The 25,240-nt window shown below is 41.8% G+C and overlaps 2 protein-coding genes across 5 annotated transcripts; one reads left to right on the top strand and one right to left on the bottom strand.

Annotated features, from left to right (window-relative positions):
- On the top strand, window positions 1–8,186 carry fam13c (family with sequence similarity 13 member C). Of its 4 annotated transcripts, none has more exons than XM_089012783.1 (11): window positions 1–559; window positions 1,260–1,506; window positions 2,505–2,628; window positions 2,721–2,802; window positions 3,443–3,627; window positions 3,695–3,778; window positions 3,851–3,955; window positions 4,741–4,940; window positions 5,053–5,154; window positions 5,682–5,842; window positions 8,050–8,186. In XM_089012783.1, exons 1-10 carry the CDS (start codon window positions 418–420, stop codon window positions 5,806–5,808), a joined length of 1,398 nt encoding a protein of 465 aa, XP_088868909.1. In that variant the 5' UTR covers window positions 1–417; the 3' UTR covers window positions 5,809–5,842; window positions 8,050–8,186. The 4 variants fall into 4 exon arrangements, with proteins under 4 accessions (XP_088868909.1, XP_088868907.1, XP_088868910.1 ...); XM_089012781.1 differs by having other exon boundaries at window positions 8,041–8,178; XM_089012784.1 differs by lacking the exon at window positions 8,050–8,186 and adding an exon at window positions 5,905–6,687.
- On the bottom strand, window positions 6,829–25,233 carry LOC148889748 (phytanoyl-CoA hydroxylase-interacting protein-like). Its single transcript, XM_089012794.1, is given in 6 exon segments — window positions 6,829–8,568; window positions 8,673–8,790; window positions 10,810–10,984; window positions 12,095–12,291; window positions 24,743–24,836; window positions 24,838–25,233. Coding segments are annotated over 6 exon segments (1,152 nt in total). The 5' UTR covers window positions 24,853–25,233; the 3' UTR covers window positions 6,829–8,015.
- Window positions 25,234–25,240: the final 7 nt, after the last annotated feature.

Genomic DNA, 25,240 nt, shown 5'->3' with positions numbered 1-25,240 from the left:
TTTTTTTCATTGCCGTGACTCCCGCAGCGCCGTCGTCGGCTGGCTCCGACAGCGTTGCCGTGGCGACCCACCCGCCCATCATCATTTTCCTCCCTCGCCGAGCACGCGCTCGCACACCCACGCCGCACGGGCGCTATTCCCGCCGCGCCCCGCTTCCTTCGTGCCGGTGAAGAATCCACGTGGAGGCAGTGGAGCGGGGAATGCCGGCCTGGTGGCGCCGTGCCGCGTATTCCCGCACGATGGACTTTGCTGGCGGATCCTCCGTTTGTGACTTTTGGCCGGGAGACGTGAGTGAAGGACGCCGTCTGTGACGACTGGACGCGGCGTGACGCCTTTTTTCCCGGGAGCGTCCTCCCCCGGCCCCCACGCTTGATTCCTCCTCCCCCGGCCGGACGTTAGAAGCTGAGGGAAGTGGCCATGTTCTGCTTCTGCTTCCAGAGCCCCTCCGTCAAGCTGCAAGCCCTGGAGGCTGATTTGAGTCCCCCCGACTTGGAGCGGAAGGAGCACGAGACGCTCCACCGCTCGCCTCCGACGACGCCGCTTGAAAACATCAGCGACGGTGAGAAATAAGCTCCCGTTTTTGCCCGGCCACGGACGCCGTGATTACAAAGTCATTCTTTCTAACCAGATTACTACATCAGAAGGGCGTCCCTTCATATGGATGACAATAAATATTCATTTTTATAAATTAGAATAACATTTTCCTTTAGTATTTCTTTCACTTCACCCCAAAAAATTGGGAAAAATGTCACATTTCTCCCCTCCCATTTAAAACTGTTGACATCTTGCATAGTAAATAAATAAATGTAAAAAATGGATGGATGATGGATAAATAGACAGACAAATAAATACACAAATAGATGAATAAATAAATACTTAAATCAAATTCATAAAAAAAATAATAAAAATAAAACTGATAAAGAAATAAATGAAACGGATGAAAACAAATAAGCACACAATAAAAAAACAAACAAACAAATAAAAATGGATGGATAGCAAGTAAATAAATACATAAAAAAACACAAATAAATTAATTAATTAATAGAACAAATAAATACAATGTAGTGATAGATAAATATAAAATAAATAAAAATAATGGATAAGTCAATAAATCATAAATAAACATAGATAAATGATCACATAAACAAATCAATAAAATGTAGGGATAGATGAATGAATGAAAAGAAAGAAAAAGTTTCCACCGTATTCCACCTGCATTGAAAGTGAGTTGTGTGTGTGTGTGCGTGTGTGTGTTGCAGTGGCCAGCCCGTGGCAGCATTGTTGGTGTCCTCCCGCCGCGCCCACCGCGGCCGCCGCATCCCCCCCTCCCGAGGACGACCCCCCGACGGGCTCGCCAAGCGCTCCCCCCCTGCTGTCCCTGTCGGCTTTCGGCAGCGGCGAGTGCCCCGTCCCGTCGCCTCGCTGCCCCAACTTGAGCGGCAGCCTTCGCTACCACCTGGACCCCGACGCTGCTCCGTCGCCGCCGTGCTCGCAGCATCTTCGCATGTGAGGAGACCCTCTTCAACCTGACCGCAAATACAAACGTCACTACTCGCATCAATGCCATGAACGTGGGCTCTCTCTCGCTAGCAAATACTCGATAGCTCTTTCTAGCTAGCTCTCTCTGGTTAGCAAATACTAGATAGCTCTCTCTAGCTAGCAAATACTAGCTAGCTCGTTCTAGCTAGCAAATACTAGCTAGCTCGTTCTAGCTAGCTCTCTCTAGCTAGCAAATACTAGCTATCTCTGTCCACCTAGCTCTCTTTAAATAGCTCTTTCTAGCTAGCGCTCTCTAGCTAACAAATACTAGTTAACTCTTTATATTGGATATTGGATATTGGATATGCCTTTATTAGTCTCACAGTGGAGAAATTTATAGCTAGCTCTCTCCAGCTAGCTCTCTAACTAGCACTGTCTGGCTAGTAAATACTAGCTATCTCTCTCCACCTAGCTCACTCTAGCTACCTCTCTCTAGCTAGCTCTCTCTAACTCGCTCTAGTTTGCTTTCTGTAGCTCTCTCTCTCGCTAGCTCTCTCTATAGCTCACTCTCTAGCTCTCGAGTTAGCTCTATCTCGCTTGCTATCTAGCTAGATAGCTATCGTTAAATCATTTCTGCTCATATTCTGTAAGAAGGAATAAACCATTGCGGGAGAAGGAAGGGGTGTACACTCTGTGATACAATTGTGCTAGCTGAAGCATTTTCATGTTTTTTTTCTCAGTGAGTAAATTTCGACTAGAGGAATACAATTTTTTTCAGCAATATCTTGAGGAATGTGTATTTCCATAGATGTGTCAAAAAAGCAACAAGGTTATTTCTATAAATAAAAGAAAAGGGATTCGAGACATCATAACTGGTAAATATTCCTCTCTTATTTCCTTTTAAGCAATGCTTGTTTTCGAATGTTCTTTTTCTTTTTGGAGTTGTCGGCCTCGATCGAGCCTCTTTGCAAACGCTTTGTCTATCTTGTTCATTTCTTGTTGTTGTCGTTGTTGTCGCTGGCCAGGGCGCGCCGCAGCGTCCGCGCCGACGCCGGCGACTGCTCCTTGTCCGTGTTGAGAAAACACGTTCAGACTTTGAGGAGGAGGATCAGACAGCTGGAAGAGCATTTTGAGCACGAGCGCCTCAAGGTCAACCGACGCCAAAGTCCAAGCCGCAAGCTAGCTAACTTCATCCTTTGCTTGTTGCTTTTTTCTTTAACATTTGATGTTGTATTTTCCAGCCATCCTTTTGTGACAAAAGCGCCCATCCCGAAGTTGCCCGACTGATCAAGGAGCTTCTGAAGAGCCGCAAGCAGCTAAAAGGTCACTTAGCTTAAGCACTTTGCTTTGAGCCACCCCCCCCAAAAAAATCCATCTTTTTATTTTTATTTTATCAAAACATGGTTTGTTAAGGCCTAGTTAAGTGACTATTTAGCCAGCTAGTGTATCCAGCCATCTGGCTAGTTAATTAACTAGGTAGCTAGCTACTTATGTGGCAGGTTAGCTAGCTCGCTAGCTAGCCAGCTAGCTAGATAGCCATTGTATCCATCCATCTATCTATCTTAGCTATCTGGCTAGTTAGCTGGTCAGTTATCGGTCTATTGAGCTGGCTAGTTAGGTGGCTATTTAGCTAGCATACCCATCCATCCATCTGGTTAGTTAACTAGATAGCTGGCTAGTTAGTTGTTTAGTGAGCGAGCTAGCCATCATATCTATCCATCTATCTATCCGGCTTGTTAGTTAGCTAGCTGGCTCGTAAGTTGGTCAGTTAGCTGGCTAATTATCTGTCTAGTTAGCTGGCTATTTTAGTAGCTATTTAGCTAGCATACCCATCCACCTATTCATCTAGTTAGCTCTCTGTCTAGTTAGCTGGCTATTTAGTTAACTGGTGTCATCCATATATCTGGCTAGTTAGTTAGCTGACTCTCTGCTCCCGTGTCCTTTTGCGGTGACGGCGGCGCAGAGCTGAAAGTGTGTCAAGCGGCGACGGGCGTCTCCAAGGCCGCTTTCGACCCGGCGCCGCAAGCCAGCGAGGCGGCTCACCGCCGCCGCCTCGACAACAACGCCAACGTGGAAGAAACGCTGCGCCTTATCGGCGCCGCGCTGAGCGACAGGCGACGGGAACTCCGCCTGCCCGACACCGTCGAGGTTCTTTGACCTTTTCTCCATTTGATGACGACAAACGTGTCGGTGACGCCTTTTGGTCGTCGTGCAGGAGATGAACCGATGCCAGATGAGCTTGGAGAAGTCCGGCCTGCAAAAGGCGCTGCTCTACTTTGAGAGTCTGCACGGACGCCCGGTACAAACTCATTTGGGGCGCGATCCGTTTTGCAGCCTTTCCAAAAGCTTTTTTTTGGTTTTGTGTCTTTAGTGCAGCGTTAGCGAGCAGTCGCTAGTCGGACCGCTATACGAGCGCTATCGCCTCCTCAAGGAGCTGCTGCTTTCCTCCGCCACCCCCACGCTCATCACCACCATTGTGAGTACAGAAATAAGCACAGCCTCTCACTCATCGTGAATGACAACCAAAATCCTGTTTGTTGCTCAACAAAAGAAATAGCGAAAACATTTGAAGACGGGGAAAAAAGTCTTCAGAAATTGCTAACATGCGAATCAAATGACAGCACATTTGGAAGTTGTCTTGATAATAATAATAATAAAAATACATTTAAGTTCCAAGCACCTTTCACAACACCCAAGAACACTTTACAATTAACATACTTGGCAATAAAGATGATTCTGATTCTGATTCTGAAAGTAACTGATTTCAACTAAACCGTGAATGCCATTTTAAACAGATGTTTTTTTTTCATGAAAATCAATGCAAGATCACGTTTATTTTCTTTTTTCTATTAAAAAATGACAAAATTTGGAAAAAAAAGAAAAAAAAGAATGCTTATAATTCTTAGTGTATTTTGCTGCCCTCTAGTGGCAATGTGAGTATACTACACGAAACCATACCCGTGCGCATTATTGAAGCTATTTTATTAATAGTAATAATAATATTTTAAAATAATGGTGATAATAATTTATAATAAGTTATTATAATAATACTTAAAATACTATTTAAAATACTAATTCAAATAATAATAATTTAAAATAATAGTAATAATAATTTATCTTAAGTTATTATAATAATAATACTTAAAATACTACTACTACTAATAATAGTAATAATACATTTGATTTACAAGCATCTTTTAAAGCTCTCAAGGATTTCTAACTATTATAAAAGCAATAAGTGGTGCTCACGTGCCATCTTAGGAGGAAGAGGGCTCGGACGAAGACCAACCAAACGATCAAAACCCAAGGCAGCGTTGCGGGCCTTCAGAGGGGCCTTCAGAGGGGCCGCTGCCACCTCCCATTTCGGAAGCGTCCGACACGCCGCTGGTGTCGCCTTTGGAGGAAGTCAAGTGTCTCCAGCCGCAGATTGTCACCATGGCGACACTCCATGAGGCGTCCAGGTATGGATTGCGTGCACTTTGCACTTTGCACTTGACACCCCTCGAATCACTTCGATTCTTGGCCAAAAAAAAGGTCCTCACCTGATTTACGTGACTTTTATTTTCCGTGCAGATCAGAATTACTGGATCATCTGCGGGTCACCCGCTTGGAAAAACGCAGGGTCCACCGAGCACTGCGGGACTTTGAGGAGCTTTTCTATAGCCTGAGTGGCAGGTACGCATTTGCCCACAAAGAAATGACACCCCCCGCCTCTTTTTTTTTTTTTTTTTGGATGTTTCTTTCATTAAGCCAAGTCGTTGTTCGTCACAACAAAAACAACCAAACACGATAAAGTACATTTTGGAGTCACCTGGCTTGGGGTTTTTAGTTTTATTTTTATTTTGTCTTGGGTTGCATAAAAAATCTTGAGTGCGGCCAACTTTAGTTTCACTGATGGACATTTTTTTTCCCACAAGAAAAAAAAAAAAAAAAGATCTATTAGCTTAATGCTAACACATAATGCAAAATGTCATTGACGGGCTAACGGAAGCAACGCTGACGTTGCCTGAGTTAGGAACCTCGTTAGAAAGACAGTGTATCAATCAATACTCATTCTTTATCCTCTCCCACTGCAAAAAAAGGAGGTGGGGGGGGGGCGACTTCCACACTTTTTCTGCTCTGTACACATCTGTGGAAAGACTTTTTTTTGGAGTTACACTGTACAAAATGATGTAAGTAAAGTCGACTCCATCCTTCCACAGGGTGTGTCAGAAAGAAGACCGCGGGCCCATGGCGGAGGAGTACTACCAGTACAAGAACCTGAAAGCCAAACTACGCCTGCTGGAGGCGCTACTCAGCAAAAAACAGGACGCGGCCAAAAGCAACTGAGCTCTCAAGAGTTCGTCACGGCCAGGACAAAAAGGTAATTAATGAGCATGCACTTTACAGGCCTTGGAACTTATTTATTTTTCATCCCAAAAAAAGAAGCACAAGATGAAGCAAGTAAGTGGATGTTGTTGTTGAGCTTCAGGAACCTCAATGCAAGCAGGATGTTTTTCTACAGATGGCAATATTCTTGTCCGCGTGTTATTGATGGCACTGACTTTTTTGGGGGGATGTTATTGAGGAATATGCATTTTATATATATAAAAAAAACATTGCATGAAGGAATAAAAGGGCCACACTGAACGGAGGAAAAGAAAATGAGGAAAAAGTCTCAAAGCAATGATATAAAAAAAAGAACCATGTTTGAGTGGTGTAAGGTTACAACCTGTTTTTCTTCTCTCCACAAATGACAACTTTCTTGACAAAAAAAGCCACCAACTTTTGACTTTGTCGTCTCTCGTCAGTGTGAGCATTTGTATCAAATGCCAGCAGTGAAATAGTGTCACGGTTGTGCTATCATGTCTACATAAATATTTTGCTCTATTGATATCAAGATTCATAGAAATACATCTGTCTATATCAATATGTAACAATACAGAAAGATATTTCTCTGTGGATCTTCCCTTGTCAACAGCGACCGATAGGGATTTATATATAGGTATCTTTAAAGGATCCCTATAGCTCCGTCAAGGCTGAATGCAACGACAGATAGATATCAGCTAGCTAGCTGAGATATCAGCTATCTACCGTATATACATCAACTAGTTAGCTAGCCGATATATAGATTGCTGAAAGATGAATAGTTAGCTAGCTAGCTGATGGATGGCCGGATAGATACGGAGCTATATGGATCAATCTATCTCTATGGTGATCTCTCGATTTCTATATAGCTGTATATGGAGCCAAGCCAATTGCCGTTCGCAGTGCGTCGCTCTTCCGCTTTGTGTCAATTGAATGACGCCGCATCCTACTCACCCTTCCCAAAATCAACACGTGCATATGAATGTGTCAATAGGAAATCCATATTGTCTCCCCGACGGCTTTATTTTATTCCTCTTTTTTTTTTGTTGCCTTTCCACCAAACGACGACAACAGTTGCAGAAAAGGTTGTCATGGCGACGACACTCACAGTACACCCGTGCTGCTAAAAAAAAAGGACTGCATCATGCTTGTTTTTTCTTTTTTAAAGGTTATCACGCGTGTTGTCCATCACAGTACACGAGTTCCTACCATTCCGAGGCTTCTTTTGTAGTTGTACCTTTGGTTTTGAGAAATGACAGGAAGCTGTGGCCTCGCAAAGTCACTAGTATCAGTCCAGAGTTGAGAGGTTCAGAGTTGCCCCCCGCCCCCCAACCATTGCCGCTAAAACAAAGAAATTGCACCCGAAAAGTAGTAGTCGTGTTTGTGAAACGGCGGCCATTTTCTCATGTGAAATTGTGTCGACGGGGCTTCGCGTCACTCCACTTTCAGATGCCCGAGCAAATGTCATACATAGATTTATTTTAAGATACATTGATCATTATTAGTTATTATACATTGTTTTATACTGCATGTTAATGTTTATATTTGTTGCTGTTTATCTTTTTTTGAAAAGACACTATCTGCGTATCACTTATTTCTCTCTTTGATGCCCGATCAAATGTAAAATGTTTATTATTTATTATGAATTTTATACAGCATATTAATGTTGATATTTTTTGGGAAAAGACGCTATTTGTGTGTGACAGTTGGCTTTTTGATGCCCGACCAAATGTAAAATACTTATTTTCAGATATATTTTGTATTATTTATTTTATACTGCATATTAATGTTTATTTCTTTTGTTTTAAGATGCTATTTGTGTATCACACATTTTGCTTTTTGATGCCCGATCAAATGTAAAATATTTTTTTTAAGATACGTTTATTATGATTTATTTGAAATAATTTTATACCATATTTGCTTTTTGCTTGGCGATTCCGCCCCACCAGCCTTTCATCAAAACATGTTTTCAACTTCCTCTAAAATATGTATTATTTTAAATATTTGGAATTTCTTCCAGTATGAAAACAAAGTGTAAAATTTCAGCGAGGAAAAAAAAAAAAACCCCAACCAAAGTTGGACTTAGCTAGTTAGCCTAGCTAAGCGTCGGCCGTGTGCGTGTACTTGAACCTCATGCAAGTTTTTCCCCGTCCGCAGCGCCCCCCAATCGGTCCCCCCTCGCATCGCCGCTAGCGTCCCACGCTAATATTACAGGTCTTGCAGCTGGGGTCCTTCTTGGCGTTGACGGTGGACAGACTCATGAGCTGATGGCCGCTGATCTCGGCCACCGCGCCCAGCGCCAGGTCCACGGGCTCCGTGTAGATCACCTCCAGGATGACGTCCCGGGCGTGACGGAAGACCAGGCCGTCCCCGTCCCCGTCGGCGCCGTCTTCCCGCCGGCACGTGAGGAAGCGGTTGTCGGCGATGTCGAGGGCGGGCAGCCTCTGCTTGCAAAAGTCGTCCCCCCGCGAGCCTTTGGGCGCCAGCACCAGGATGACGTAGTGGTACGCCGTGTACATGCAGTAGAAGTCGGCAAAGTAGAGGTTAGTGTGGGGGTTGAAGAGGGCGCGGGCGCCCACCTCGAAGCGATGGCGCCCGTACGGCGAGTCCTGCGGGGTTTTGCCCGTATTGAACTCGGTGTTGCAGCTGAAAAAAAGAGCCTCCAGCTTGCCGCTGATGGGCGAGCCGTGGCTGCCGCTGTTGTCCTTCACCGACGGGAGCATCCGGTTGCCCTGCTCTTCCCTGGAACGGCCCAAAAAAAAAACAAGATCAAAATGGTTGATTGAGGAGGAACGAGGAGCCTCCCCGCTCGCCCGCTCGCCCGCCCGCCCGTTGCCAATTTGCACCTGGCGCGCTCAAAGTATTCCTTGTTGTGGTTGCGGTAGAAGACGGAGAAGCGCAGCATGCGCCCGGAGATGGCCTCGGCCTTCGCCAGCAGCTGCTTCAGATGCACCGTGGAATAATCTGAACACAAGGTACACGCCAGACTGCAAACTTCAAGCACTTTTAGTCACTTTTTCACAATTAACGTTCATCCATAATTCAAAAGTCACTTTCCACTCATTCACTGCCATTCCCAAATTTATGAAAAGCCTGATGTAGATAGAGCCCTCCGCACCCTGCCCACCACCTTTTCCAGCTACTCCCCTCAGGCAGGCGCTACTGATCCAGCAGACATTTAAACAGCTTCTTCCCCCAAGCCATTAACTCTTTGAACTTTTTCAACAGTAGCCAAAATGGAACTGTATAGTGCCACTTGGCAGTTTTTTTGACGACGATACTAGTGCAGCGTGTTCTACCGGAAACAAATTCCTTGTGTCTTCTACATACTTGGCAATAAAGGTGATTCTGATTCTGATTCCCCAAAGTGCCGATAAAGCACTGGTCAGACCTCTGGCAGTGTTTTTTCCCTCGCCACAAGGGGGCGGCATTTGCCTTTTGTCCATGTTAGCGCTTTGTTCTGGCTTCAGCTGTTATTAAAGCGCTATATAAATCAATAGGTATTGTATTGTATTTTGGACAGCCGCCCCCATTTCAAGCTCAGATAACTCCTGACCTGTCTGAATTCACTTTTTTTTTTTTTTTAGTGATGAAAGAAGAGTGACTAAGGTTTCTGATGCTGCATCGAATGTTTATGTAGTCCTAAAAGTCAATATTCTGTGGACTAGCCTGGAATTCAAGTGACAAAGTGACCAAGTGCCAGGCACTGGAGCGGATACATTTTTGCACGTCATCTGGCAGTGAATTAACGTCAAGTTAATTGATTATCTAGTCTCTTCTATTTATGTATTTTGGATCTGTTTTGTCCATTCATTCATGTATTTATTAATTACTTTATTTATTCTTATATTATCTATTTGCTATTAATTATCAGTTAGCTAGCTAATCTTGCTATCTAGCTGGCTACGTTGCTACATATCTATTTGATAACTAGCTATCTAGCTGGCTACCTAATTAACTATCTATTTGCTATCTATATGCTAGCTATTAGCGAACTAGCTGAATAGCCAGCTATTAGCTAGCTATCAATTAGCTAGTTAGCTATTAGCTATCTGACTTTCTCACTGGCTATCTATTATCTATCTAACTGGCTATTAGCTAGCTAGCCATTAGCTAACTGGCTATTAGCCAGCTAGCTACCTTTCTATCTATTAGTTATTTCAGGTTGAGTGAACGCTGGCTCATGTGGCTGCCGCTGCTCACCCACAGAAAAACTGATCCTGTGACTGTAAAGTGATGTCGAGGGTTTTGAAAGGTGCTTATAAATGAAAGGGATTGTTATTTTGCATTTGTTTATTTTGTGTGAGCGTATCCATTTTTCCACTGTTGCTTTTTGAGCTGCTGAAGAAGCAGCTTATGCCCCCCCCCCCGTTCCTCCCTTGTCACATGACCTGCTGCCTCCCTTCCCCCAACGTCAATTTGTGGCGCCACGAAATGCCCCTGACCTCCACGTCTACCAGATAAACCGCATCCGCTGGCCGCGCCGCTTTATTTAATCCCCCGCCGCCGCCCTTCATCGTAGCCGCCTCCCATCTGGATGAATCCGGCCGGCTCGCATATTTAATGCGGAGGGAAAAAAAGGGCCTGGTCACATGCGGCGCCGTGCTGGGCGTCTTTCACGGCGCCGTCGCGTAAAGTCGTGATCAAACGGAGAGATTGACACTTTGGACATTTGAAGACAACCAAAAAGCCAGCTAGCTTGACATGCAAAGGCTTAACATCAACGCTTTATCAGCCGCCTTTCGGAATAGCCTGTTAGCCCAATGCTAACATCGAATGTAAAATCCCATCGACAAGCTAATGGTTAGCCCGGGGATGAAATATACAGTATGACGATGCTTAGAGATAATCTATAGATTATTCAACCAGAGGACGACCGATGTTGTGAATTAATCTGCTAGCCCAACGCTCGCATACAATGGAAAATGCAATTGACAAGCTAACGGTTAGCCTGGAGGCAGAATAGAAATAAATGACGATCACCGGCGGTGCAGAACTGGACGATTTCGCTCCACTCGGACACGGCGTAGTCGCCGTCGGCCTGTTTGGACGCCGTCTGGACCGCCACGGTGTACTCGGTGCGCGGGCTGAGGAACCAATGGCCGCGCACCGTCATGGGGAGGGGCACCGCCTTGGCCACCAGCTTCGTCGGCACGTCCTGCAGGGAGACGCCGTCCAACGGACGTCATTCGCATATTGTAGCAAGAACAATCCATTTCATTTCTAAGCACCTTTCAAAACTCTCCAGGTCACTTTACAGTCACAATACAAGTTTTTCTGTGGTTGAGCAGCGGCAGCCACACGCACCAGCGCTCACTCAACCCAGAAATAACTCAAATAAATAAAAAGCTAGCTATTAGATAGCTAGCTAGCTATCTTGATAGATAGCTAATAGATCACCAGCTAGCTAGCAAAGAGATAGTTAATAGATAGCCAGATAACTAGCTAGCTGATAGATAGCTAATAGATAGCCAATGTAAGCTGAAACTGCAGAAACAAAATATTTCAATCTATATAAATCTATTTATTTTTTTTGGTCAGGTTAACTCATTCACTGCCAGACGGTGTGTAAAAATGTCCACTTGAGTGCCAGGGTTTTTGTCATTGTCACTCCGATTCGAGGACCCACAGAAAATTGACTTTTAGGACTACATCAACATTCAATGCAGCGTGAGAAACTTTAGACTCTCTTTCATCAGAAAAAAAAAATGTTAATTCCTAAATGAGATTGCTCTGGAGTTATTTGAGCTTAAAATCATAATAACAATAATAATACATTTCATTTCGAAGCGCCTTTCAAAACTCTCAAGGACACTTAACAGTCACGGGATAAGTTTTGCTGTGGGTGAGCAGCGGGCGCAGCATTCACTCAACCCGGAAGTAACTCAAATAGATAGAAAGTTAGCCAGCAAGCTAATTGATTTCTATTAGATAGCTACATCCCAATTTCCAATTCCCGAATCAATTAGTGAATGGCAGTGAATGAGTTAAAGGGGCGTGGCCTAATGACTTCAGGCAGATCTCATTGGTCGCTTTGTGTACTCGGCTCCAATTTTTCTTTTTTTTTATTCCTCGTTGCGAGTTGTAATTCACAAATGCCACATCACAGTGACCCCCTTTCATCACCGAAGGACCCCCCCCCCCCACCCCCCCACCCTCGCCTACGCGTCAGCCTCGAGGGACAACTGCACCAATAGTTCATCCTCCGCCTAGCAACAACGTGGCGCATTTAATCTCCCCCCGCAAAAAAGAATGGACCTTAAATGACCTTATGTTTAAACTTGTTGGAGTTTTTGTTCTCCTTCTTGTTGAGGTCGATGAAATAATGCGTGATGCGTTCCTTGCCGCGTTGTTCCGTCTCCCAGCAGATCTTGAAGGAGTCGCAGGTGATGTTGCTGATCTCGATGGCGCGCGGGACGGGCAGCTCCTCCGTGTCGGAGATGGCGCCGTCTTGGGATGGACTTCCTGCAAAAAAAGAAAGTTGAAATCTTGCCTTCCACGCAAAGCTCGCCAATCTTTGATGGCTGCCAGTGATGATCCGGCCTCCCCGTTGGCCATTTTCAGGCGAACCGCTGGATGTTGCCGTGGAAACGCATCACCCCCCCCCATTTTTCCAATACGTCCCCAAGCGAAAGGCACATTGAATATTTCAAAATGGTGCTGATTGAACGTGCGCTCTCCATCACAAATCGGCAAAAAATGACATTTGGTCGTCAATATGTTTCAATCTGTCACATATTTCGCACCCTCCTCCCACCCTCGTCACTGGGGGGGGGGGGGGGGGGGGGTGCAAAAAGAGGTCAAAGGGAATGTGAAAACAAGGCTCAGTGGCTTCTTTGTGCAATCGTTGGACGAATATAAACTTTGCGTGTCACGTTCAGGCAACAATGCGCCGTGTGTGTGGGGGGGCAGTTTTCACGCACAGAGAGGGACCAAAATTAAGTGGAATTCAAGAAGTGATTTAGTTCGTGTAGCCTGATAACTAAATGTAGCTCAGGAGCTCGCTCGCTAGCTACTTGGGCTAGCCAGCTAAATGGATGTCACTAGCTAGTGACATAGGGCTAGCTAGCTACCTCGCTTGCTAGCTATTTCACTAGATAGCTAGCGATAGCTAAATGGCCATGTATAGTAAGGCGTTTTTGGCTGAAAAAAATGACCATGTATAGTAAGGCATTTTTTGACGAAAAAAAGACCATGTATAGTAAGGCATTTTTAGCGCAAAAAACGACCATGTATAGTAAGGCATTTTTTAAAGAAAAAAAAACCGACCATGTATAGTAAGGCATTTTTTGACGAAAAAAAGACCATGTATAGTAAGGCATTTTTTGACGAAAAAAAGACCATGTATAATAAGGTGTTTTTAGCCGAAAAAAACGACCATGTATAGTAAGGCGTTTTAGCCTAAAAAAACGACCATGTATAGTAAGGCGTTTTTAGCAAAAAATAACCACCATGTATAGTAAGGCATTTTTTGACGAAAAAAACGACCATGTATAGTAAGGCATTTTTTGACGAAAAAAAGACCATGTATAGTAAGGCATTTTTTTGACGAAAAAAAGACCATGTATAATAAGGTGTTTTTAGCCGAAAAAAACGACCATGTATAGTAAGGCATTTTTAGCGCAAAAAACGACCATGTATAGTAAGGCATTTTTTAAAGAAAAAAAACGACCATGTATAGTAAGGCATTTTTTGACGAAAAAAAGACCATGTATAATAAGGTGTTTTTAGCCGAAAAAAACGACCATGTATAGTAAGGCATTTTTTTAAGAAAAAAACGACCATGTATAGTAAGGCGTTTTTAGCAAAAAATAACCACCATGTATAGTAAGGCATTTTTTGACGAAAAAAAGACCATGTATAGTAAGGCATTTGTAGCGCAAAAAAACGACCATGTATAGTAAGGCATTTTTTAAAGAAAAAAAAACGACCATGTATAGTAAGGCATTTTTTGACGAAAAAAAGACCATGTATAATAAGGTGTTTTTAGCCGAAAAAAACGACCATGTATAGTAAGGCGTTTTAGCCTAAAAAAACGACCATGTATAGTAAGGCGTTTTTAGCAAAAAATAACCACCATGTATAGTAAGGCATTTTTTGACGAAAAAAAACGACCATGTATAGTAAGGCATTTTTTTAAGAAAAAAACGACCATGTATAGTAAGGCGTTTTTAGCAAAAAATAACCACCATGTATAGTAAGGCATTTTTTGACGAAAAAAAGACCATGTATAGTAAGGCATTTTTAGCGCAAAAAACGACCATGTATAGTAAGGCATTTTTTAAAGAAAAAAAACGACCATGTATAGTAAGGCATTTTTTGACGAAAAAAAGACCATGTATAATAAGGTGTTTTTAGCCGAAAAAAACAACCATGTATAGTTAGGCGTTTTAGCTTAAAAAAACGACCATGTATAGTAAGGCGTTTTTAGCAAAAAATAACCACCATGTATAGTAAGGCATTTTTGACGAAAATAACGACCATGTATAAGGCGTTTTTAGCCGAAAAAACGACCATGTATAGTAAGGCGTTTTTAGCACAAAAAAACACAATGGATAGTAAGGCGTTTTTTGACGGAAAAAAACCGACCATACATAGTAAGGCGTTTTAGCCTAAAAAAAACGACCATGTATAATAAGGCGTTTTTAGCACGAAAAAAACGACCATGTATAGTAAGGCGTTTTTAGCAAAAAATAACCACCATGTATAGTAAGGCATTTTTTGACGAAAAAAAGACCATGTATAGTAAGGCGTTTTTTAGCGCAAAAAACGACCATGTATAGTAAGGCATTTTTTAAAGAAAAAAAAGACCATGTATAGTAAGGCATTTTTGACGAAGAAAACGACCATGTATAGTAAGGCATTTTTTAAAGAAAAAAAAGACCATGTATAGTAAGGCATTTTTTGACGAAAAAAACGACCATGTATAGTAAGGCGTGTAAGCCGAAAATAACGACCATGTATAAGGCGTTTTTAGACGACAAAAACGACCATGTATAGTAAGCCGTTTTTAGCACAAAAAAACACAATGGATAGTAAGGCGTTTTTTGACGGAAAAAAAACGACCATACATAGTAAGGCGTTTTGTGAATTGTTCCTTGTTGTGAGAGCGCGAAGAATATCATATAGTGATGCATGTTTTTTAAGAACACAGGAGGGCCAGAGCTGGACTTGAACCCTGAACTTCCTTCTGCATTGCTGAACAAATGCAGTACCCATTCAACTACCAGACCGCCTTGAACCAGCTTCATTTTTTAAACATGAGTCCATGAATTGTGATTTTTTTAATAAAGTTTTTCAACACAGGTCTTTTTTTTGCCCCCACCCCAAAAAAGGAGGCAAGAGGCAGATTCGAACCTTGCACCTCTGCTCTGTGACACAGATGCAATAACCATTTGACTACCAGGCAGTAAGTGCAGACCCTCCTTTTATCAAACACGACAACATGAAGAATTTTGTATGTACAGTCAGGCGTTTTAGCACGAAAAAACCACCATGGATAGTAAGGCGTTTTTAGCCGACAAAAACGACCATGTATCGTAAGGCATTTTTTGAGGAAAAAAACGACCATGTATAGTAAGGCGTTTTTAGCACGAAAAAAAACCAACCATGTATAATAAGGCGTTTTTAACACGAAAAAAATGACCATGTATAGTAAGACGTTTTTAGCCGAAAAAAACGACCATGTATAGTAAGGCGTTTTTAGCACGAAAAAAACGACCATGTATAGTAAGGCATTTTTTGATGAAAAAAACGACCATGTATAATAAAGCGTTTTTAGCCGAAAAAACCGACCATACATAGTAAGGCATTTTTTGACGAAAAAAAACGACCATGTATAATAAGGCGTTTTTAGCCGAAAAAAAACGACCATGTATAGTAAGGCGTTTTTAGCACGAAAAAAACGACCATGTATAGTAAGGCATTTTTAGCCGAAAAAAAAACGACCATGTATAGTAAGGCGTTTTTAGCCGAAAAAAAACGACCATGTATAGTAAGGCGTTTTTAGCCGAAAAAAACGACCATGTATAGTAAGGCGTTTTTAACACGAAAAAAATGACCATGTATAGTAAGACGTTTTTAGCCGAAAAAAACGACCATGTATAGTAAGGCGTTTTTAGCACGAAAAAAACGACCATGTATAGTAAGGCATTTTTTGACGAAAAAAACGACCATGTATAATAAGGCGTTTTTAGCCGAAAAAAAAACGACCATGTATAGTAAGGCGTTTTTAGCCGAAAAAAAACGACCATGTATAGTAAGGCGTTTTTAGCCGAAAAAAACGACCATGTATAGTAAGGCATTTTTTGACGAAAAAAACGACCATGTATAATAAGGCGTTTTTAGCCGAAAAAAAACGACCATGTATAGTAAGGCGTTTTTAGCCGAAAAAAACGACCATGTATAGTAAGGCGTTTTTAGCACGAAAAAAACGACCATGTATAGTAAGGCATTTTTTGACGAAAAAAACGACCATGTATAATAAGGCGTTTTTAGCCGAAAAAAAAACCAACGTATAGTAAGGCGTTTTTAGCCATGTATAGTAAGGCGTTTTTAATAGAAGGCGTTTTTAAAAAAAAACGACCATGTATAGTAAGGCGTTTTTAGCCGAAAAAAACGACCATGTATAGTAAGGCGTTTTTAGCCGAAAAAAACGACCATGTATAGTAAGGCATTTTTTGACGAAAAAAACGACCATGTATAATAAGGCGTTTTTAGCCGAAAAAAAACCCAACCATGTATAGTAAGGCGTTTTTAGCACGAAAAAAATGACCATGTATAGTAAGGCGTTTTTAGCCGAAAAAAAACGACCATGTATAGTAAGGCATTTTTAGCCGAAAAAAACGACCATGTATAGTAAGGCGTTTTTAGCCGAAAAAAAACGACCATGTATAGTCAGGCAACCCATGTATAGTAAGGCGTTTTTAGCCGAAAAAAACGACCATGTATAGTAAGGCGTTTTTAGCCGAAAAAAACGACCATGTATAGTAAGGCGTTTTTAGCCGAAAAAAAAATGACCATGTATAGTAAGGCGTTTTTAGCCGAAAAAACGACCATGTATAGTAAGGCATTTTTTGACGAAAAAAACGACCATGTATAATAAGGCGTTTTTAGCCGAAAAAAAACGACCATGTATAGTAAGGCGTTTTTAGCCGAAAAAAACGACCATGTATAGTAAGGCGTTTTTAGCAAAAAAAACGACCATGTATAGTAAGGCGTTTTTAGGCGAAAAAAAACGACCATGTATAGTAAGGCGTTTTTAGCCGAAAAAAACGACCATGTATAGTAAGGCATTTTTTGACGAAAAAAAACGACCATGTATAATAAGGCGTTTTTAGCCGAAAAAAAACGACCATGTATAGTAAGGCGTTTTTAGCCGAAAAAAACGACCATGTATAGTAAGGCGTTTTTAGCCGAAAAAAACGACCATGTATAGTAAGGCGTTTTTAGCCGAAAAAAAAACGACCATGTATAGTAAGGCGTTTTTAGCCGAAAAAAACGACCATGTATAGTAAGGCATTTTTAGCACGAGCCGAAAAAAACGACCATGTATAGTAAGGCGTTTTTAGGCGAAAAAAACAACCATGTATAGTAAGGCATTTTTAGCCGGAAAAAACGACCATGTATAGTAAGGCGTTTTTAGCGAGAAAAAAAACAACCATTTATAGTAAGGTGTTTTTAGCCGAAAAAAACGACCATGTATAGTAAGGCATTTTTAGCCGAAAAAAACGACCATGTATAGTAAGGCATTTTTAGCCGAAAAAAAACGACCATGTATAGTAAGGCGTTTTTAGCCGAAAAAAAACGACCATGTATAGTAAGGCGTTTTTAGCACGAAAAAAACGACCATGTATAGTAAGGCATTTTTTGACGAAAAAAACGACCATGTATAGTAAGGCGTTTTTAGCCGAAAAAAAAACGACCATGTATAGTAAGGCGTTTTTAGCCGAAAAAAACGACCATGTATAGTAAGGCGTTTTTAGCCGAAAAAAACGACCATGTATAGTAAGGCATTTTTTGACGAAAAAAACGACCATGTATAATAAGGCGTTTTTAGCCGAAAAAAAAACGACCATGTATAGTAAGGCAGTAAGGCGTTTTTAGCCGAAAAAAAACGACCATGTATAGTAAGGCGTTTTTAGACGAAAAAAACGACCATGTATAGTAAGGCGTTTTTAGCCGAAAAAAACGACCATGTATAGTAAGGCGTTTTTAGCCGAAAAAAACGACCATGTATAGTAAGGCATTTTTAGCCGACCATGTATAGTAAGGCGTTTTTAGCCGAAAAAAACGACCATGTATAGTAAGGCGTTTTTAGCGAAAAAAACGACCATGTATAGTAAGGCATTTTTAGCACGAAAAAAAAAACCAACCATGTATAGTAAGGCGTTTTTAGCACGAAAAAAAAAAAAAAAACGACCATGTATAGTAAGGCGTTTTTAGCCGAAAAAAACGACCATGTATAGTAAGGCATTTTTAGCCGAAAAAAACGACCATGTATAGTAAGGCGTTTTTAGCCGAAAAAAACGACCATGTATAGTAAGGCGTTTTTTTAGCCGAAAAAAACGACCATGTATAGTAAGGCGTTTTTAGCACGAAAAAAACGACCATGTATAGTAAGGCATTTTTTTAAGAAAAAAAAGACCATGTATAGTAAGGCGTTTTTAGCCGAAAAAAAACCAACCATGTATAGTAAAGCGTTTTTAGCACGAAAAAAATGACTATGTATAGTAAGGCATTTTATGCCGAAAAAAAAACAACCATGTATAGTAAGGCATTTTTAGCCGGAAAAAACGACCATGTATAGTAAGGCGTTTTTAGCCGAAAAAAACGACCATGTATAGTAAGGCGTTTTTAGCCGAAAAAAACGACCATGTATAGTAAGGCATTTTTTGACGAAAAAAACGACCATGTATAGTAAGGCGTTTTTAGCCGAAAAAAAACCAACCATGTATAGTAAGGCGTTTTTAGCACGAAAAAAATGACCATGTATAGTAAGGCGTTTTTAGCCGAAAAAAAACGACCATGTATAGTAAGGCATTTTTTGATGAAAAAAACGACCATGTATAGTAAGGCGTTTTTAGCCGAAAAAAAACGACCATGTATAGTCAGGCATTTTTTGATGAAAAAAACGACCATGTATAATAAGGCGTTTTTAGCCGAAAAAAACCCAACCATGTATAGTAAGGCGTTTTTAGCACGAAAAAAATGACCATGTATAGTAAGGCGTTTTTAGCCGAAAAAAAACGACCATGTATAGTAAGGCGTTTTTAGCCGAAAAAAACGACCATGTATAGTAAGGCATTTTTTGACGAAAAAAACGACCATGTATAATAAGGCGTTTTTAGCCGGAAAAAAAACAACCATGTATAATAAGGCGTTTTTAGCCGGAAAAAAAAACAACCATGTATAGTAAGGCGTTTTTAGCACGAAAAAAATGACCATGTATAGTAAGGCGTTTTTAGCCGAAAAAAAACGACCATGTATAGTAAGGCGTTTTTAGCCGAAAAAAACGACCATGTATAGTAAGGCATTTTTTGACGAAAAAAAACGACCATGTATAGTAAGGCGTTTTTAGCCGAAAAAAAACGACCATGTATAGTAAGGCGTTTTTAGCCGAAAAAAACGACCATGTATAATAAGGCGTTTTTAGCCGAAAAAAAAACCAACCATGTATAGTAAGGCGTTTTTAGCACGAAAAAAATGACCATGTATAGTAAGGCGTTTTTAGCCGCAAAAAAACGACCATGTATAGTAAGGCATTTTTTGACGAAAAAAAGCGACCATGTATAATAAGGCGTTTTTAGCCAACAAAAACGACCATGTATAGTAAGGCGTTTTTAGCCGAAAAAAACGACCATGTATAGTAAGGCGTTTTTAGCCGAAAAAAACGACCATGTATAGTAAGGCATTTTTTGACGAAAAAAACTATAATAAGGCGTTTTTAGCCGAAAAAAAACCAACCATGTATAGTAAGGCGTTTTTAGCACGAAAAAAATGACCATGTATAGTAAGGCGTTTTTAGCTGAAAAAAAACGACCATGTATAGTAAGGCATTTTTTGATGAAAACAACGACCATGTATAATAAGGCGTTTTTAGCCGAAAAAAACCCAACCATGTATAGTAAGGCGTTTTTAGCACGAAAAAAATGACCATGTATAGTAAGGCGTTTTTAGCCGAAAAAAAACGACCATGTATAGTAAGGCGTTTTTAGCCGAAAAAAACGACCATGTATAGTAAGGCATTTTTTGACGAAAAAAACGACCATGTATAATAAGGCGTTTTTAGCCGAAAAAAAAAACAACCATGTATAGTAAGGCGTTTTTAGCACGAAAAAAATGACCATGTATAGTAAGGCGTTTTTAGCCGAAAAAAAACGACCATGTATAGTAAGGCGTTTTTAGCCGAAAAAAACGACCATGTATAGTAAGGCATTTTTTGACGAAAAAAAACGACCATGTATAGTAAGGCGTTTTTAGCCGAAAAAAAACGACCATGTATAGTAAGGCGTTTTTAGCCGAAAAAAACGACCATGTATAATAAGGCGTTTTTAGCCGAAAAAAAAACCAACCATGTATAGTAAGGCGTTTTTAGCACGAAAAAAATGACCATGTATAGTAAGGCGTTTTTAGCCGCAAAAAAACGACCATGTATAGTAAGGCATTTTTTGACGAAAAAAAGCGACCATGTATAATAAGGCGTTTTTAGCCAACAAAAACGACCATGTATAGTAAGGCGTTTTTAGCCGAAAAAAACGACCATGTATAGTAAGGCGTTTTTAGCCGAAAAAAACGACCATGTATAGTAAGGCATTTTTTGACGAAAAAAACTATAATAAGGCGTTTTTAGCCGAAAAAAAACCAACCATGTATAGTAAGGCGTTTTTAGCACGAAAAAAATGACCATGTATAGTAAGGCGTTTTTAGCTGAAAAAAAACGACCATGTATAGTAAGGCATTTTTTGATGAAAACAACGACCATGTATAATAAGGCGTTTTTAGCCGAAAAAAACCCAACCATGTATAGTAAGGCGTTTTTAGCACGAAAAAAATGACCATGTATAGTAAGGCGTTTTTAGCCGAAAAAAAACGACCATGTATAGTAAGGCGTTTTTAGCCGAAAAAAACGACCATGTATAGTAAGGCATTTTTTGACGAAAAAAACGACCATGTATAATAAGGCGTTTTTAGCCGAAAAAAAAACAACCATGTATAGTAAGGCGTTTTTAGCACGAAAAAAATGACCATGTATAGTAAGGCGTTTTTAGCCGAAAAAAAACGACCATGTATAGTAAGGCGTTTTTAGCCGAAAAAAACGACCATGTATAGTAAGGCATTTTTTGACGAAAAAAACGACCATGTATAATAAGGCGTTTTTAGCCGAAAAAAAAAAACAACCATGTATAGTAAGGCGTTTTTAGCACGAAAAAAATGACCATGTATAGTAAGGCGTTTTTAGCCGAAAAAAACGACCATGTATAGTAAGTCATTTTTTGACGAAAAAAACGACCATGTATAGTAAGGCATTTTTTGATGAAAAAAACGACCATGTATAATAAAGCGTTTTTAGCCGAAAAAAACCCAACCATGCATAGTAAGGCGTTTTTAGCACGAAAAAAATGACCATGTATAGTAAGGCGTTTTTAGCCGGAAAAAACGACCATGTATAGTAAGGCGTTTTTAGCCGAAAAAAACGACCATGTATAGTAAGTCATTTTTTGACGAAAAAAACGACCATGTATAATAAAGCGTTTTTAGCCGAAAAAAACGACCATGTATAGTAAGGCATTTTTTGATGAAAAAAACGACCATGTATAATAAAGCGTTTTTAGCCGAAAAAAACGACCATGTATAGTAAGGCATTTTTTGACGAAAAAAACGACCATGTATAGTAAGGCGTTTTTAGCCGACAAAAACGACCATGTATAGTAAGGCGTTTTTAGCACGAAAAAAACGACCATGTATAGTAAGGCATTTTTAGCCGGAAAAAACGACCATGTATAGTAAGGCGTTTTTAGCACGAAAAAAAAAAAAAAAAACAACCATGTATAGTAAGGCGTTTTTAGCACGAAAAAAACAACCATGTATAGTAAAGTGCTTTTAGCCGAAAGAAACGACCATGTATAGTAAGGCATTTTATGCTGAAAAAAACAACCATGTATAGTAAGGCATTTTTAGCCGGAAAAAACGACCATGTATAGTAAGGCGTTTTTATCGATGAGAAGGTTTCTTCAGCCGTCATCTGTACAAAAGTGAAGGTTTCGGACGTTTCGCCTCCTATCCAAGAGGCTTCGTCAGCGAACTAAAGTCTGACTGGTCGTATCGGCCCCATTTATATATCCCTAATGTCCAGACCTGGTGGCGCCGGACACAGCTATGATAGGTCCCTACTCTCAGGTTGGGGGGGGGGCGTTTTTAGCACGAAAAAAATGACCATGTATAGTAAGGCGTTATTAGCACGAAAAAAATGATCATGTATAGTAAGGCGTTTTTAGCACGAAAAAAACAACCATGTATAGTAAGGCGTTTTTAGCACGAAAAAAAACAACCATGTATAGTAAGGCATTTTTTGCCAAAAAAAAAACATGTATAGTAAGGCATTTTATGCATGTATAGTAAGGCGTTTATAGTGCGACGTTTTCTTGTCGAAAAAAAACGACCATGTATAGTAAGGCGTTTTTAAGAAAATAGAAAAGAAAAAAAAATAAGCATGTCTTTGTTGGGTTTGGCGATGCACCCTATTGGACTGACCCGACGGGCATCATGCAGAGAGCTCCCGGAAAAACAAGAACATCTCTCTCAAAAGGGGAGCCACGAAAACAATGGACGGACGGCCATGAAGGCTCACATTGTATTGTATTGTATTGTATTGTATTGTATTTACACAAGCGCAAAGTTTCTCAGCCACGGTGCAACCACATCACAAATCAACTTTCAGGAGAAAGTTACACCATTACAACTTTGAAACGCATCTTGCGCCTGTGCTAAAAAAAAGGGCAACGCTCATGTGCGTCGTTAGCACAAAAGGCACGTCTGAGGCCCGACATGATTAATTAGCATTTGATTAAAACTTAGTCTTCAGAGATCAGCGCGAACAGGGCTAATTCATTGACTGGTTCCACTTCCAAGACGGATCAAGATCATCTACTCGGAATGCTGAGCACGAGTCAAAAGGCGTCACTCAAACGTGGTTTCCAGTGCAAAAAATGTTTGAAATAATAACCAGAAGAATATTTGTAATTTCACGGCATTTCAGCCATTCGCACCAGCGTTCACTCTACCCGGAAGGAACAGCAACAAAGTTATGAAAGGAAGAGGAAAGGAAAGAAAGAAGTAGAAAAGCCTTCAGGTCAATGGAAGCTCCAGCTTCGTATTTGCTTTCAACATTTGGCTTGTAGTAGATGTCAAGCCATCGTTCCATCCCTTTCCAGTATTTCCTTCAGAGCACTTTGTCGTGTTAAAGGTGAAAGACAAAGCCCAAAGCATTTGGCCTTCGGTTACCAAGCGGCGATCGCCAGCCCATCTCTTGTTTTTGACTTGACGGGCTAGCTCGCAAACGACAAGGTTAGCTGTTAGCCGTTAGCCGTCCAGCGATTGGCGAGTCCGGACAAAATCCTTTGGCAAAGGTTACATTTGCTTGTAATGTAAATAATTGCTCCTACAACCAATCAACTTTGCCAATTTGGGCCTCGTCCAGCTGCCGTTTTTGCTCACGTTTAGTTGATGACAAAAACATTTTACAGGTAACATCCGACTTACGACCGCCCGTACTTACGACCGTGATGTCCATTTTTAAAATGTTAATTCTACGCCTGGCACCGCAACGCGCTAGCAGGCCGGCGACGCGTACGACAATTTTGGCCAGCCGGCCAGCGTGTCACTCGCGCAGCAATCGACCGCGTGATGGCACCAGAAGGAGGGGGGGGGGGGACTTTGCCAGTCATTTAGCCTCCGAGTCTCCATTCAACATTTTGAATGGATTTCAACTTACAACCACTTTGACTTGTGACCGTTTGGTCGGAATGGAACTCGAACAAGAGTTTGTTAAATTTTACTTGACTGCGTCGCGCACTGCATGAGCTAAATAGATCCCAAACTACTTGAGATGATGTACATAACCATTTTGTTACTTTGTTTTTTTTAAATTGTAATACAAACCCTATTGTCATCACGATTTGATCGGGACGCGATGAAGAGGTGGATTAAATCAGTGGGGTAAGCCCCCACGCGACCCAATACTCGCACACGTACCCTCTCGCACCCTCTCGCACCCGTAGCGCTTCTTTAACAAGCGTTGTCTTTGGCCATCTTGGCCGGTGCATTTGTTGCGCCATAAACAAAACGCCATGTGGGTGTCTCAAGGACACGACAACGACAACATTTCAGCCAGAATTTGGCAGCGATTTTTTTGCCCCCCCCCCCCCCCCCCCCAAAAAAAAAAATAATAATAATAAAAATAAATCTAACAGCAAGCCCCCCCCCCCCACCTGCCCATTAGCGCTCACTCACGTGTGGCGGCGGCCATGTTGGGAGTCTCACCTGATCATGACTTGCATTTTTGTCTTTTTTTCCCCCAACATTTCTGATCCGTGGGTTTATTATGGGATGGTGACAGTTATTCCCGGAGGTGAATGATGCGGTGAGATAATAGCTTTGTTTGTTTCTTTGTGATACAAAAACGCCTTGTTTGCCTGTCTTGCAATTCCACACACACACACACACACACACACACGCAGCAGCCATTCAAAGGAAGCCCTTGTGAGATCCTTACAAAAGCCAATCAAAGGCACACTGTGCGTGTTAAGCGGGTGGGATGGGCGGCAGCGGAGGGGGGGGGTGTACACCCGCAACACACACACACACACACACACACACACACACACACACGCGACCAAGTTAATGTTGTAGCTCTCACCGTCTCGCTCGCAAAGCTGGATGGCGTCCACGCTGAGGTCCTTGATCATCCCGTCGCAGGGGCTCAGGGGGGGGGCCGCGGATGTCGCCAGCCGAGCCGGGGGCCTCCATCTTGGCCCGGGTGGGGCTCGTCACAGTCACGGGCGAGGCGACGATGCTGAGCGAGGATGAGCTCCGAAAAGACAGCCGAGCCGGGCCGCCCGTCAGGCCGTCAGTCGGTCAGCTCCACTTGCCGCTTCACTGCCGGGAGAAGGCGGAGAAGGCGGGGGAGAAGGCGGGGGAGAAGGCGGGGGAGAAGGCGGGGGAGAAGGCGGGGGAGAAGGCGGGGGAGAAGGCGGGGTGAGGGACAAGCAAACGGACTTTGCTCGCCCTCTCTCTCGCTCTACTCCCCCTCCCTCTCCGACGCGGGAAAACGCCCCTATTCGGCGAACGCGGAAGTGATTGGAAATGACTTGATTGGCTGCCGGTATTCGTCGGCGCGGGGCCGCAAGCGCGAGCT

The sequence above is a fragment of the Hippocampus bargibanti genome, linkage group LG13 (genome assembly GCF_051943395.1).
Source record: "Hippocampus bargibanti isolate YZ-2025 linkage group LG13, ASM5194339v1, whole genome shotgun sequence".
Lineage (NCBI taxonomy): Eukaryota > Metazoa > Chordata > Actinopteri > Syngnathiformes > Syngnathidae > Hippocampus > Hippocampus bargibanti.
This window is presented reverse-complemented; position numbering and strand designations above follow the sequence as displayed.